General features: G+C 51.3%; 1 protein-coding gene across 3 annotated transcripts in view; it reads left to right on the forward strand.

Annotated features, from left to right (window-relative positions):
* elmo3 (engulfment and cell motility 3) overlaps nt 1-15424 on the forward strand; it is a 215650-nt gene that overhangs the window by 58918 nt on the left and 141308 nt on the right. For all 3 annotated transcript variants that reach the window (XM_085991016.1, XM_085991015.1, XM_085991017.1), the window contains exons 2-3: nt 1703-1835; nt 4986-5026. In XM_085991016.1, coding sequence (XP_085847142.1) covers nt 1758-1835; nt 4986-5026 — 119 coding nt within the window. In that variant the 5' untranslated portion in view covers nt 1703-1757. The remainder of the gene's footprint in view (nt 1-1702; nt 1836-4985; nt 5027-15424) is intronic.

A 15424-nucleotide genomic window follows, 5' to 3' on the forward strand; every position in this document is an offset into this window, starting at 1 on the left:
GTATTGCTGCGAGCAGGACCACCAGCTACAACCCCTGGGGGAACGGCCAGGTGGAAAGAGAGAACGCGACAGTTTGGAAGGCCATCCTCTTAGCCCTAAAGTCTAAGGGCCTCCCAACCTCTCGCTGGCAGGAAGTCCTCCCGGCAGCGCTCCATTCCATCCGGTCACTGCTTTGTACCGCCATTAACGCCACCCCTCATGAGCAAATGTTCGTTTTCCCCAGGAAGTCGACTACGGGAACCTCGCTACCAACATGGCTGACTTCTCCGGGGCCCGTCCTGCTGTGGAAGCAAGTGAGGACCCATAAAACGGACCCCCTGGTCGAGAGGGTGAACCTCCTGCACGCCAACCCCCAGTATGCCTATGTGGAATACCCAGACGGGCGGGAAGACACAGTCTTCTTGCGAGACCTCGCACCCTCGGGCACCCCTGAGACACCACCGTTATCCCCCACCACTCCCCCAAATCCAGCTCCTGTAGGCGGCATGCCGGAACCCCAGGGGCCTTCGTCGACCACGCAGACACCAGCATTAACATCGGATACTGCACCACCGCCGCCGCTGCTGCGCCGGTCAGAAAGGCTTACGAGGCCTCCTGATAGACTGACATACACGAACTGGTAGTACACTTCACCCCGCCGGACTCAATTTTAAACAAGGGGTGAATGTGGTAAACCACTGTTATCGTTCACAACCGTTCACTATTGTTACACTGTTGTTATCACTGTTTACACTGTTGTTATCACTACACAAGGTTACCTCTTGCCACGCACGCTGTTATACCTAGGCATACCTCAGCTGACTCCGCCCATGGCTCCGCCTGCTTGCCCAGGTATAAAGGTGACCGCTTGGCTAGTATTCTTCCTTGTTGGAACTGATCACCCACGAGGGTGGGCTCTGTTATTTAGCCAATAAAAACCTATAGTTACTATCTTAACTCGTCGCTTTTCATGGAATGAATTGATAGGTATATCATTATGATAATATACTACAAGCCAAATGTATGTTGAATGTTTAAATGTATGTTGAACGTTTAAATGTCTTAATCCAAATGTACACTCTCGGGAGCCGCAAGCCTATATTTCGTTGTACTGCACTTGTGCACTAACAATGACAATAAAAGTTGATTTGATTTGATTTGATTTTTAGAGCAGAGAAGGCTGAGATTAGATTTGACAGAGGTGTTTAAAATCATGAAGGGTTTAGAGTAAATAAAGAGAAACTGTTTCCAAATGGCTGGAGGGTCGATAACGAGAGGGCATAGATTGATGGTGATTGGCAGAAGAACCAGAGGCGACATGAGGAAACGCTTTTTACGCAAATAGTGGTTAGGATTTGGAATGCACTGCCTGATAGGGTGGTGGATACAGATTCAATATTAGCCTTCAAAAGGGAATTGGATAAATACTGGAAGGAGAAAAAATTGCAGGGATATGGGGAACGAGTGGGGGAGTGGGATTAACGGGATTACTCTTTGAAAGAGCTGGCGCAGACTCGATGGGCCGAATGGCCGCCTTCTCTGTTGCACTATTCTATCATTCTATGTCAGAATCTGGACCAGAAAACCTCCAAATGTTTAAGTTGGAATGAATGAAAGTTGGGGAGGAGGGAAAGAAGGAAGGAAGGAACATTTAAACTTCTTTTATAATGAATTATCTGAATTTTCTGTATAATTATGGTCTGTTTGTCCTTGTTTTGTTCAGGTTCCCACTCTAGTGAGGTGAGCCTGCCCCACGGCCTCTACAGACTGAAGCCACCATGCCACCACCCAAAGATATTGTGAAGATTGCTGTGCAGATGCCCGGGGCCTATCCTCAACTGATAGACCTTGACCAGGTAAGAAACAGCCACCAAAACCTGGTCAGCCACACATAGCTGGAAAACTGCCTCAGTACTTCATCTACACCAGGAAAATCCCGCTGAGCTCTTTCATTTCCCCTAAATTACCTGGGCGGCAGAGGGAAGGGGTCGGGAATAACCAGTGGGGAGCAGTTTGAGGCAAATTGGGCAGCAGTTGGGTTTTTTTTTGTTTGTGCGATATGGGCGTCGCTGGCAAGGCTGGCATTTATTGCCCATCCTTGGGGCAGGCTCACCTCACTAGAGTGGGAACCTGAACAAAACAAGGACAAACAGGCCTTAATTATACAGGAAATTCAGATAATTCATTAAAGAACAAGTTTAAATGTTCCTTCCTTTCCTCCTCCCAACTTCCATTCATTCCAACTTAAATATTTGGAGTAAAAACAGAAAATGCTGGAAACACTCAGCAGGTCTGTCAGCATCTGTGGAGAGAGAAACAGAGTTAACATTTCAGGTCGATGACCCTTTGTGATAGGATGGAAGGCCCCTATCTTGTTTTCCCTCTTTCCCACATGGCAGCTGTCGATCATTCTGCCATTTACACTTCACCTAGAGTCATCTTTTGTTTCTTAACTTGTGCCATTACCATCTCCTTTTACCTGCACCATTATCCCTTTTGTCTCTTAATCACTCCTGCCTTCCATCCTATCACAGCCCTTCCCTTTTGTTCTTTCCTCTCCTCCCCCCTTTCCCTGCTCCTGCATTTGCTTAAAAACCTGTTTCATCTCGGAACTGGAAAAAGTTAAACGAAGGGTCATCGACCTGAAACGTTAACTCTGTTTCTCTCTCCACAGATGCTGACTGACCTGCTGAGTATTTCCAGCATTTTCTGTTTTTATTTCAGATTTCCAGCATCCGCAGTATTTTGCTTTTAAACATTTGGAGGTTTTCTGGTCCAGATTCGGACATAGGATGTGTTAAAATGCTTCAGAATTAAGGTTATGGGGAAAGAGCAGGCAGTTCACCATCACCTTCTCAAGGGCAACGAGGGATGGGCAATAAATGCTGGCCTTGCCAGCGACACCCACATCCCATTAAAACTAATTTTAAAAAGCGGGGGAGTGAGACCAATTGGATAGCTCGTCAAAGAGCCAGCACAGGCACGATGGGCCAAGTGGCCTCCTTCTTTGCTGTATGATTCTATGAATCAAGTCCAGAGTGTGAGCATGAAGACGCTCAGGCTGTAATGATGTATATTGTTGCTGAGAGCTTCTTAAAAATGCACACAAAGCCAGACATTGTGCTTTTCGAAACTGGTTCAAGCACTCAATAAAGCCCGTGGATTAACAATTTGGCAACTGGGCTGTACACAGCTATCCCAGAACTTACTGATTCCTAGTCTGCATTGTACAAGAATTGTTACACATTCCAACCTGGAAAGTTGCAATACTCAAATTTAGACAGAGTCTCGGTTCAGCTTGGAGTGAAAAGTGTGGGATTTTTCCAAGATTTCTGATCACCATCCCAGCCAGGAGGGTTTTTTTGGTTTGTAGAAGTTGTGATTAGATTTCTTCTCCTCCTCTTGAAGTGCACCTTGGCTCTGCATGGGTTTGTTGTCCCAGATGGGCCTATTGTGTAGGGAATCATGAGCCGGGGCATAGGGCAGAAGTTTGGTCCTGACAGCGTTTCTTAACAATAACTTGCATTTATATAGCACCTTCAACGTAGGACAGGAAAGAGGGAGGTTTTAAGGAGCATCGTAAAGGAGGAAAGAGAGGTAGAGAGGTTTAGGGAGGGAGTTCCAGAGCTTGGGGCCCAGGCAGCTGAAGGCACGGCCACCAGTGGTGGAGCAATTAAAATCCGGGATGCGCAAGAGGGCAGAATGGGAGGGGTTTAAGACTGGATTCATTCAAGACTGGGGTTTCAACTCCGCTGTCTGGTTGGGTGTCTCAACAATCTACTGTTGGGGCTACCAGTGGCCCCTGGAGCAGTTATGTAGAAAGAACTGGAGAAACTTGGGCTTGTCAAGCCGTGAGAGGAGACGATCGCAATGAAATACACAGGAGGGAGTAAGCAGTATAAACACTACTTCAAACTGTGTCAATAGGATGGTGGAAGGAAATGTTCAAAGTAATGACGGTGGCAGGAAGCTCCTCCTGCGAAGAGTGACCATCACATGGAATGGACTCCTGGGTATCGTGAAACCTCGCGAGTCATTTAAGAAAGAGTTAGATGCTGTGATAGGCGGAGGGAGGTGGGAAGGTAAACTGTAGGTTTGTTCTGGGTGGCTAAGCTGCGAGAAGCTGAATGATCTTACCTGTCCCTACTTGTCCTGTGGTTTTCAAGTACTAAGCTATATTTCTTGCATGTGAGATATTGTAACCAAGTGCTGTTGGGCTGTCAGCGTCACAGATTTGATCTCCATGTGTTGTCAGTTCAACCTCAATCAGAGGGAAAAGAGCTGGCAAAATGGAATTTCACCACCGCAGTTTGATGTGTAGAATTACAATTTTGGATATTGGGTTTGAATGGGGTCTGGATTTGTGTGTTGGAAAAAGGTTTGGCAAGGTTTTTTTCCCCATTTTGTTTTATCTTACAAATACAATGATGTAAATTGTGTTGCGATATTTCATCACACTACTAACACATGATGCAGGCAGGATGTCATGAGTGGGTGATTCCTCCCCTTTTCCCAAACAATAAAAGGTTTGGTAGACACCTTCTCTTGGAGGTGGTGCTCCTTTAACAACTCCCGCCCAATAGTCCCGTTGGACCTATCAGGATTCTTCAAATCAGTTGGAGGAACAACTTAGGACCCCATTGGCCACTGCTGGAAGTGCTTGATTGGACGCCTGGTGGGCTCAGCTGTGATGACCCATGTGGTTGAATAGCCTGCCGACAATTGCTGTCTCAACTCGCACAAAGAATGTCCACTCGGGTCTGTTACTGGAAGCAACCGGCACCTGTGGAACTGTACATCAGCTGAGTCGGTACCTTCGCGGGTGTGGGGAGAGAGGAGAACATTGGTTCCAAAGCAAAAAAAAGTGAAGGGAAACTGAAGGGGCCTCAAATGTTGAGAAGCCTCTCTGTGAGATCCAATTCTTTTTGTGTAACACACCTCCATCATTGCTGTTTCCTAATGTATTGACCAATACTGTATTTATCTTTTCTTTTTGACCCCAACAGAAAAAGCCTCTATCAACTGTCCTGAAGGAAGTCTGTGACGTGTAAGTAACCCTCCCGTCTCCTGAGGAACCAAGCTCCAGGGAACATGTAACCTGTGACACAGGATGGCCCCTTCACAGCACTAAAACAGGAAGCTTTGCTAGCCTAGGAGGGTCAAAGGTTAAAAGAATACCCTGCTAAAGTGTCTTGGATTTCCATTTACCTAATTTGCAAAACCACAGTGAACAGCAATGGCAGCAGTTCAGACGGTACCCTGTTCCCATCACCAATGTGCTGACTGTACCCTGCCCCCATCACCAATGTGCTGACTGTACCCTGCCCCCATCACCAATGTGCTGACTGTACCCTTTTCCCATCACCGATGTGCTGACTGTACCCTGCCCCCATCACCGATGTGCTGACTGTACCCTGCCCCCATCACCAATGTGCTGACTGTAACCTGCCCCCATCACTAATGTGCTGACTGTACCCTGCCCCCATCACCAATGTGCTGACTGTAACCTGCCCCCATCACTAATGTGCTGACTGTACCCTGCCCCCATCACCGATGTGCTGACTGTACCCTGCCCCCATCACTAATGAGTATTCCTGAATCTGAGCCTAAAACTCCCAAAATCATGCAGTGTTCTTTTAAGATTCTTTCACCATTGACCCTCAGAAACCACGTGTTGCAATTTGGGTAATATAACCTGGTAGTTTCAAACAATGGACCCAGACACTTCCAAGTAGCCTGCACCCCGACTGATTTGAGAGAAGAAAGCTCATCAGTGAGCTGTCGACGAGGAAGGTTCCACAACAGCTCTCTGTCTTATCCCCAGGCCTCATCTCACAGGGACTCTGTTTTTCCTTGCTCCAATTTACACTCCCATTCTCCCAAACGGGTGGACTCATTGCTAGGGTGTTGGGTGCCAGCAGTCCTCCGGTACTCCACCCAAGCGATCATTCTTCATGTGCGAGCCTGCACAGTGAACACCAGGGCATTGTGTTGCTTTGGAGAAAGTGAATTGCGCAACCGCAGAGCCCGAGCCCCGAGCCCCAATCCCCGGCCCCGAGCCCCGATCCCCGGCCCCCAGCCCGATCCCTGGCCCCGATACCCGGCCCCCGACCCGAGCCCCGATCCCCAGCCCGAGCCCCAGCCCCCAGCCCGAGCCCCGATCCCCGACCCGATCCCCGGGCCCGACCCCCAGCCCGAGCCCCGATCCCTGACCCGAGCCCCCCCAGCCCGGAGCCCTGATCCCCGGCCCCCAGCCCGATCCCCGGCCCCTGGCCCCCAGCCCGACTCCCGGCCCCCAGCCCCCAGCCTCGATCCCCGGCCCCCAGCCCGAGCCCCGATCCCTGGCCCCCAGCCCGAGCCCCGATCCCTGGCCCCGAGCCCCGATCCCCGGCCCCCGATCCCGAGCCCCAGCCCCCAGCCCAATCCCTGAGCCCCGGCCCCAAGCCCCGGCCCCCAACCCGATCCCCGGCCCCCAGCCCGAGCCCCGGCCCCCGGCCACCAGCCCGAGCCCCAATCCCCGGCCCCCAACCCGAGACCCCAGCCCCGATCCCCGGCCCCCAGCCCGAGCCCCGGCCCCCAGCCCGAGCCCCGGCCCCCGGCCACCAGCCCGAGCCCCAATCCCCGGCCCCCAGCCCCCAGCCCGAGCCCCGATTCCCAGCCCCTGACCCGATCCCTGGCCCCCAGCCTGAGCCCCGACCTGAGCCCCGAACCCCAGCCCGAGCTGCAGCCCGATCCCCGGCCACCAGCCCGAGCCCCCAGCCCCAATCCCCAGCCCCCAGCCCCGATCCCCGGCCCCCAGCCCGAGCCCCGATTGGGACTGGGGGTAAAGTACTGTCTTGGATAGACAACTGGTTGGCAGACAGGAAGCAAAGAGTTGGAATAAACGGGTCTTTTTCCGAGTGGCAGGCAGTGACTAGTGGGGTACCGCAGGGATCGGCGCTAGGACCCCAGCTTTTCACAATATATATTAATGATCTAGATGAGGGAACTAGATGTAATATCTCCAAGTTTGCAGATGACACAAAGCTGGGTTGGGCGTGTGTGCTGTGAGGAGGATGCCGAGAAACTCCAGTATGATTTGGACAGGTTGGGTGATTGGGCAGATGCATGGCAGATACAGTATAATGTGGATAAATGCGAGGTTATCCACTTTGGTGTCAAAAACAGGAAGGCAGATTATTATCTGAACGGCAATAAATTGGGAAAAGTGGAAGTGCAACGAGACCTGGGTGTCCTTGTGTACCAGTCGCTGAAGCTAAGCATGCAGGTGCAGCAGGCGGTTAAGAAGGCAAATGGTATGTTGGCCTTCATAGCGAGAGGATTCAAGTACAGGAGCAAGGATGTCTTGCTGCAGTTGTACAGGGCCTTGGTGAGACCACATCTTGAGTATTGTGTGCATTTTTGGTCGCCTTATCTGAGGAAGGATGTTCTTGCCATGGAGGGAGTGCAGCGAAGATTCACCAGACTGATACCTGGGATGGCAGGAATGACATATGAGGAGAGATTGGGTCGATTGGGCTTGTATTCGCTGGAGTTTAGAAGAATGAGAGGGGATCTCATTGAAACTTATAAAATTCTAACAGGACGAGACAGACTAGATGCAGGAAGGATGTTCCCGATGGCGGGGGAGTCCAGAACCAGGGGTCACAGTTTAAGGATAAGGGGTAAGCCATTTAGGACTGAGATGAGGAGGAATTTCTTCACCCAGAGAGTGGTGAACCTGTGGAATTCTCTACCACAGAAGGCAGTTGAAGCCAATTCATTAAATATATTCAAGAAGGAGTTAGATATATTTCTTAAGGCTAAAGGGATCAAGGGATATGGGGAGAAAGCAGGGACAGGGTACTGAATTTGGCTGATCAGCCATGATCTCATTAAATGGCGGAACAGGCTCGAGGGGCGGAATGGCCTACTCCTGCTCCTATCTTCTATGTTTCTATCCCTGGCCCCCAGCCCGAGCCCCGATCCCTGGCCCCCAGCCTGAGCTCCCAGCCCGACCTTCCCAAGAACGCTTACCCGCAGGGCTTACTGCTGGTGATCGGGAGCAGGAACTTGGCTACTTCTCCTTTCTCCCTCCCTAGCTGAGGCCAATAGTCGCAGGTTCCATGCTGAAATTATTGTATTGAAACAAGTCTCCACATTTTATGCAGCTGCGATTCTCTTTTTACCTTTAAACGTTTGGCTTTTGGAACACCAAGTGCATTGACCCCCAGCAGACCCACTGCCATTGTACAATGTGCAGGCTTTGATAGCCCAGGCTTGCCTTCCCCCTAACCAGTAGCTGATTTGCCTTATCTACTCTCCTTCTCCTTTGAACCTTGCTGGTGTCCTGTGCTGTGGGTCTTGGCCTTTAGCTTTTATGTCTCAAAACAGTGGAATGGAGAAAGGCATGGCTCAATAAGAAGTTTGCAGATCCATGAGGTAGCACAGCTAGCAGCTGAGTTAAAGCGCTGGTCTACTGTGAAAACCATGAGCACAGCACTGAAACTAAAAACGCACTTCCTCCCCTTGTTATAAACACACACTGGTAGCTCTCATAGGAAGCCTACAGATTGTGCTTCCTTCACATATTGGAGGGCACGTGCCGTTTGAGTGCATTCATTGGCACACTGGACTGGGTTCTACTCCCACCCCCACTGGTCCGTAACTAAGGGTTGTGGTCAAGTTGGCAAGTGTCCAATTATAGGCCCTGACCTTTCCAGCCCAGCAGCTCATTTTAGCAGGACTTCATTCTCTCAGATTCAACCTCGACATTGTCATTAAACCTGCTAACAAGGGTGGTGCTGTTGTTGTTTGGCGAACCGACCTCTACCTAGCGGAAGCTGAACGCCAACTCTCCGACACCTCCTACCTCCACCTGGACCATGACCCCACTACCGAACATCAAACCACCGTTTCCAAGACTGTCACTGACCTCATCTCCTCTGGAGATCTTCCCACCACGGCCGCCAACCTCATAGTTCCCCAACCCCGCACAGCCCGCTTCTACCTCCTTCCCAAGATCCACAAACAGGACTGCCCTGGTAGACCCATCATTTCAGCCTGTTCTTGCCCCACGGAACTTATCTCTTCCTATCTCGACTCTATCTTTTCTCCCCTTGTCCAGTCTCTTCCCACCTACATCCACGACTCTTCTGACGCCCTCCGCCACTTTAACAGTTTCCAGTTTTCTGGCCCCAACCGCCTCCTTTTCACCATGGATGTACAATCCCTCTGCACCTCCATCCCCCACCAGGATGGTCTGAGGGTGCTCCGCTTCTTCCTTGAACAGAGGCCCAACCAGTCCCCATCCACCACCACCCTCCTCCGCCTGGCTGAACTTGTTCTCACATTGAACAACTTCTCCTTTGACTCCACTCATTTCCTCCAAATTAAAGGTGTTGCTATGGGTACCCGCATGGGTCCTAGCTATGCCTGCCTTTTCGTGGGATATGTGGAACACTCTTTGTTCCAGTCCTACTCAGGTCCCCTCCCTCACCTCTTTTTCCGGTACATTGATGACTGTATCGGTGCTGTTTCCTGCTCTCGCCCTGAGCTAGACAATTTCATTCACTTTGCCTCCAATTTCCACCCTTCCCTCACCTTCACACAGTCCATCTCTGACTCCTCCCTTCCTCGACTTCTCCGTCTCCATCTCTGGGGTTAGGTTATTGACCAACATTCACTACAAGCCCACTGACTCCCACAGCTACCTGGGCTACACTTCCTCCCACCCCGCTTCCTGTAAGGACTCTATTCCATTCTCCCAGTTTCTCCATCTCCGCCGCATCTGCTCCGACGATGCCACCTTCCACACCAGTGCTTCTGACATGTCTTCCTTTTTCCTCAACCGAGGATTCCCCTCTACCATGGTTGACACGGCCCTCGATCGGGTCCGTTCTATCTCCCGCACTTCTGCCCTCACCCCTGCCCCTCCCTCCCGGAACCACGATAGGGTTCCCCTTGTCCTCACCTTTCACCCCACCAGCCTCCACATTCAACGGATCATCCTCCACCATTTCCGCTACCTCCAACGTGATCCCACCACCAAACGTATCTTCCCCTCCCCTTTCAGCATTCCGTAGGGACTGCTCCCTCCGAGACACCCTAGTCCACTCCTCTATCACCCCCAGCACCCCTTCCCCTTCACCCGGCACCTTTCCGTGCAAGCGCAGGAGATGCAACGCCTGCCCATATACCTCCCCCCTTCCCACTGTCCAGGGCCCCAAACACCCCTTCCAGGTGAAACAGCGATTTACTTGTACTTCTTGCAATCTATTATACTGTATTCGCTGCTCACGATGTGGTCTCCTCTACATTGGGGAGACCAAACGCAGATTGGGTGAACGCTTTGTGGAACACCTCCGTTCAGTCCGTAAGGGCGACCCCGAGCTTCCGGTCGCCTGTCATTTCAATTCACCGCTCCATTCCCACTCAGACCTCACCGTCTGCGGCCTCTTGCATTGTTCCACGGAAGCTCAGCGTAAACTCGAGGAACAGCACCTCATCTTCCGATTAGGCACGTTACAGCCTTCCGGACTCAATATCGAATTCAACAATTTCAGATCATAACCTCGGCCCCTATTATATTTTTATATTTTTTATCCACACTTTTGGTTTGTGCCTTTTCCTTTTTTTCCCTCTCTCTCCCACATGGCAGCTGTCTCTCACGCTGCCAGCGCATTTCACACTTCATCGAGAGCCATTGTTTGCTTCTTTACCTGTCCTATTACTATCTCGTCTCACCTTGAATATCTCTTAATGTCTCTTCTTTCATCCCCTCCCCCATTTCCCAGCCCCCAAACTGCCTTTTAATCTGTTTAATTTCCTGCCTTTCTCAGTTCTGTAGCAGGGTTTCGACTCGAAACGTTGACTGTGTTTCTCTCTCCACGGATGTTGCTTGGCCTGCTGAGTTTTTCCAGCGTTTTCTGTTGTTATTTCGGATTTCCAACATCCGTAGTATTTGGCTATCGTCATTTTAGCTGCTCACTTGGGTCACTAAAATGTGGCCAAATGTTCGGGTGAATACTCACACATCTGACAGACCACAAGAGCGTCTGCAGGATCGTGCTGCTGGGATCTATCTTTGACCATGCTGTAGAAGTGTTGGTTAGAAACTCTGGCCTAGAAATTGAGTTGACGCCGCGCCAGGGCTTTAGCGCCGGAAATTTAGCGCCGGCGCTAATTCCCTTGCGCGCGCCAAAAATTCAGTAGCGCCGCGCCCAGACGGCTGCCGGCGCTACTGGCGGGCGTGAGCGCCTCCCAATGCGCGCTGAGTGCCGAATTGCGGCGCTAATCCGGCGCTGCGGCACCCGATGCGGTGCGGCAGGCTGGGGAAGTGCAGGCCTCCTCCTTCAGTTAAGGAGGAGCTGCCTGCACCCGCCCGCTGTCCGTTCAAATATTGAAAAAATGAGCCCGGCACCTCGGACAAGTGCCGGGCTTGCAGGCCAGACGCATCTGTTCCGCGGGGGGGGGGTGGAGGAGTCCGGGGAGGGAGGTGCGGGCAGGCAGCCGACGGGAAAGCGGCTGGCCGCCGCGCGACCTTAATGCGCCGGCGCAAACTCGGGGAAGACTCGGTTGCCAGAGTCTTAGTTGCGGCTGCCACGGGCGAGGCGGCCGCAACTGAATTTCGGCGCTGGGGCCCGTCGTCATGGCAACCGGGACGCTGCGCACACCGATGACGTCATCGGTGCCGGCGCAGCGCTACCGGTCTACCGCGGCGTAAGGGCCCCAGGCAATTTCGGCGCCGGCGCCAAATGCAGCGCTAGGCCCTCTAGCGCCGCAAAATCGGCGCTAAGGGCACTCAATTTCTAGGCCTAAGTCTCCATTGTAACTGCCTGTGGTGAAACCAGTTCATTAAATTAGCCAATTGAGACTCCCCAGTCAGATGTGGCTCAGTTGGTAGCCCTCTCGCCTCTGAGTCAGAAGGTTGTGGGTTCAAGCTCCACTCCAGGGACTTGAGCACAAAATCTAGGCTGACAGTTAGTACTGTCGGAGGAGCCGTCTTTTGGATGCGATATTAAACCGAGGCCCTGCTTACCCTCTGGTGTACGCAAAGGATTCCATGGTGCTATTCGAACAAGAGCAGGGGGATTCGCCCCGATGTCCTGGTCAATATTTATCTCTCAACCAAGATCACTACAAAACAGATTATCTGGCTGTTGGTATGGGCTTGCTGTGCGCAAATTGGCTGCCGCAATTTCTACAACAGTGACTGTAATGTATATACCTTTAAGGGGGGAACTATGTTTTACAGCTCATGTATACTGCAGTACCGGCAGTGACCACACCTGTATATAGCACAGTGTAGTAATCTGTACAGATCAGTTCCACTGTGAGCCACGTTGAGTAAACGCCTGTTATACCGTTCTCCTGCAGTCTGTGTCTTATTATACACGGACACAACATTGACGACGAGGCAAGTTCGAACCTACCTGCAACTCTGCATCACCTCCCGGGGATTCGTTCCTGGAGATCAGTGGATTGGAGGTCAAGACCAGAGACTCGGGCGTCGACCACGGGCAACCGCCCAGTTATCCAGCAGAGACTCGAGAATTGCAGGGGAGGCTGTCGAGAGCCAGGCTTGGCTTTCCAGTCGAGGTGGTCCAGCGAAACAGGCTGGCAACAAGTAGTGCGCAGACCCTTCCCGGACAGCGGTGGGCTAGAGCCCGACCGAGCGGCACAGCAAAGGGCCGAGCAGCGTCGACGGGGGAGAGAGAGAGAGGGCAGAGGGCACGGGGCGCAGCCGGTGTTCAGGGGCCAAGCAGCGTCGAAGAGAGGGAGAGAGAGACGCGCAGAAACCCGCGAGGCGCCACCATTGCCACGAGGACCGCCAAGAGCGGTGTTGGCAGCAGCGCAGGAGAAGCGCGCAAAACCTACAGGGCGCCGCCATTGCCACGAGAACCGCCGGGAGCGGCGTTGGCAGCAGCGGGGGAGGAAGGAAAGCGCGGGAGACGCCACTTTAAGCCATTGGGAGATGCCATTTTAAACCACACCCAAAATGCCGAAGAGTGGCAGTATCACCGCATTTGACAATGAAGTCGAAGATTGGACTACATATGTTGAAGTACTGCAAGGCAAATGAGGTGTCAGGTGACAAGGAAGCGTCGGTATTGTTAAATTTAATGGGTGCAAAGACGTATGGTTTATTACGAAATCTAGTAACCCCAACGAAGCCAATGGAAAAGAGTTTTGAAGACATAATAATGATACAACGATACCACAGGAACATTTAAACCCCATACCACTGCTGATAGCAGAAAGATTCAAGTTTCACAAACGGAACCAGCATAAGGATGAAAGCAATGCTGATTATTTAAGAGAACTGCGCAAACTATCGAAACACTGCCAGTTTGGAGCGGGACTGGCAGATACCTTAAGGGACAAGTTTGTGTGTGGGCTTCAAAGTGAAGGAACCCAGAAAAGGCTTTTATCTGAAAAGGACCTTACGCTGGAAAAGGCTTTCAGCATTGCGGTATCATATGAAGCAGCAGCACGGGGCGCTGCAGAGATACAACAGAGACTGCAAGAATATGGCACAAACGAAATGTCATATGGAACAGAGAAGTGCTATCGCTGCGGCAGAACAACACACGACCAGAATGATTGCTGGTTCAAAGACAAAGTGTGCAGACAGTGTGGAAAAGTAGGACACATAGCACGAGTCTGCAGGTCGGGAAAGAAAACCAGCAATAAGAAACCTACCAAAGAAAAGTACAAGAAGGTACATAAGATAACGGGGAATAGTTCAGACGAACAAAAGAGTGATAACGACTCCGAAAGCAGGGAACTGAGTTGTCTGAAACTACATAATGTGATCACAATGGAGGATCACCGAACCATTTGGGTCACGCTCAAGATAGCAGGAGTCCAGGTAAAGATGGAATTGGACACAGGATCAGCCCTAACAGTCATAAACCGACGGGACTATGAGCGGCTATTCTCACACATACCCTTGAGAGACACAAAAATTATTTTGAAGACGTACACGGGGCAAAAAGTCTACCCCAAAGGAAAAATAAGGGTGACCGTTAGATATATAATGGTAAGGAAACACCAAAACTAGACCTGTATGTATTGCAAGATGGAGGACCACCATTACTGGGACGTGAATGGATCCAGAAAATACAACTGGATTGGCATTCCATACAGGCACTGACTGTGGCTGGCAAAAAGGATGACGACGTCACACCTGGGCGACTGTCAAAGATCCTAACTGACGCGAAAGAAGTGTTCCAGCAAGGACTCGGAACGCTAAAAGGCATGACAGTGACGATTGAAATTGAAGAAAACGCAAGCCCAAAATTTTTTAAGGCCTGACCGGTACCTTATGCGATCCGCCCAGCCGTCGAAGCAGAGCTGGAGAGTCTGGAATGTTCAGGTGTACTGTCCAAGGTAGACTGGAGCGAGTGGGCTACACCCATCGTCCCTGTGATGAAAAAGTCGTTGAGCAGCACGCCTGGGGAACCAAGGAAGGTTCGCATCTGTGGGGACTTTAAGGTAACAGTGAACCCGGTCCTTCACACCGTACAATATCCACTTCCGCGGATTGAAGATATTTTCGCCTCGCTATCTGGAGGGAAACGCTTCACTAAGATTGATCTGGCCCAGGCGTATCTGCAAATGGAGGTAGAAGAAGCATCAAAAAAATACCTCACAACACCCATAAAGGTCTCTACCAATACAACCGGCTGGTATTCGGGGTAGGATCAGCTCCGGCTATTTGGCAGAGGGCAATGGAACAAGTCCTGCAAGGGATCCCAGGGACCCAGTGTTATTTGGACGACATCCTGGTCACGGGCGAAAATGACAGTGATCACCTTGCCAACCTGGAGCAGGTGCTCACTAGATTGCAGGAATATGGGCTCTGAGCTAACCGCCCCAAATGCGAGTTTTTTAGAAAACAGATCTCGTATTGTGGCCACGTTATCGATAAAGAGGGGTTACATAAGTCCCCAGAGAAGATTGAGGCAGTAGTCAAGGCTCCAGCACCGGAAAATGTGTCACAACTGAGGTCGTTCCTCGGGCTGGTAAACTACTACCATAAGTTCTTGCCAAATTTGTCTACAATACTACACCCACTGAACACCCGACTGCAAACTGGGGTGCCATGGAAGTGGAGTGACGAATGTAGACGAGCTTTCCAGAAGAGCAAAACACTAATCACATCGAAAGAGGTATCGACCCATTACAACCCGGCATTACCAATTCGGTTGGCATGTGATGCGTCACCCTACGGCATTGGAGCGGTGCTGTCGCACAAATTCTTGGACGGCTCAGAGAGGCCAATAGCCTTTGCGTCATGATCACTAACCTCAGCCGAGCGTAACTACGCCCAGATTGACAGGAAGGCCCTCAGCCTAGTGTGGGGAGTGAAAAAGTTCAATCACTATCTGCACGGGCAGAAATTCACCTTGCTGACTGATCACCAGCCTCTTGTCTCCATTTTTAATCCGAAGAAGGGCGT

The sequence above is a fragment of the Somniosus microcephalus genome, chromosome 6 (genome assembly GCF_052327205.1).
Source record: "Somniosus microcephalus isolate GS21.2 chromosome 6, FLI_Smic_1.0, whole genome shotgun sequence".
NCBI classification, from domain to species: Eukaryota; Metazoa; Chordata; class Chondrichthyes; order Squaliformes; family Somniosidae; genus Somniosus; species Somniosus microcephalus.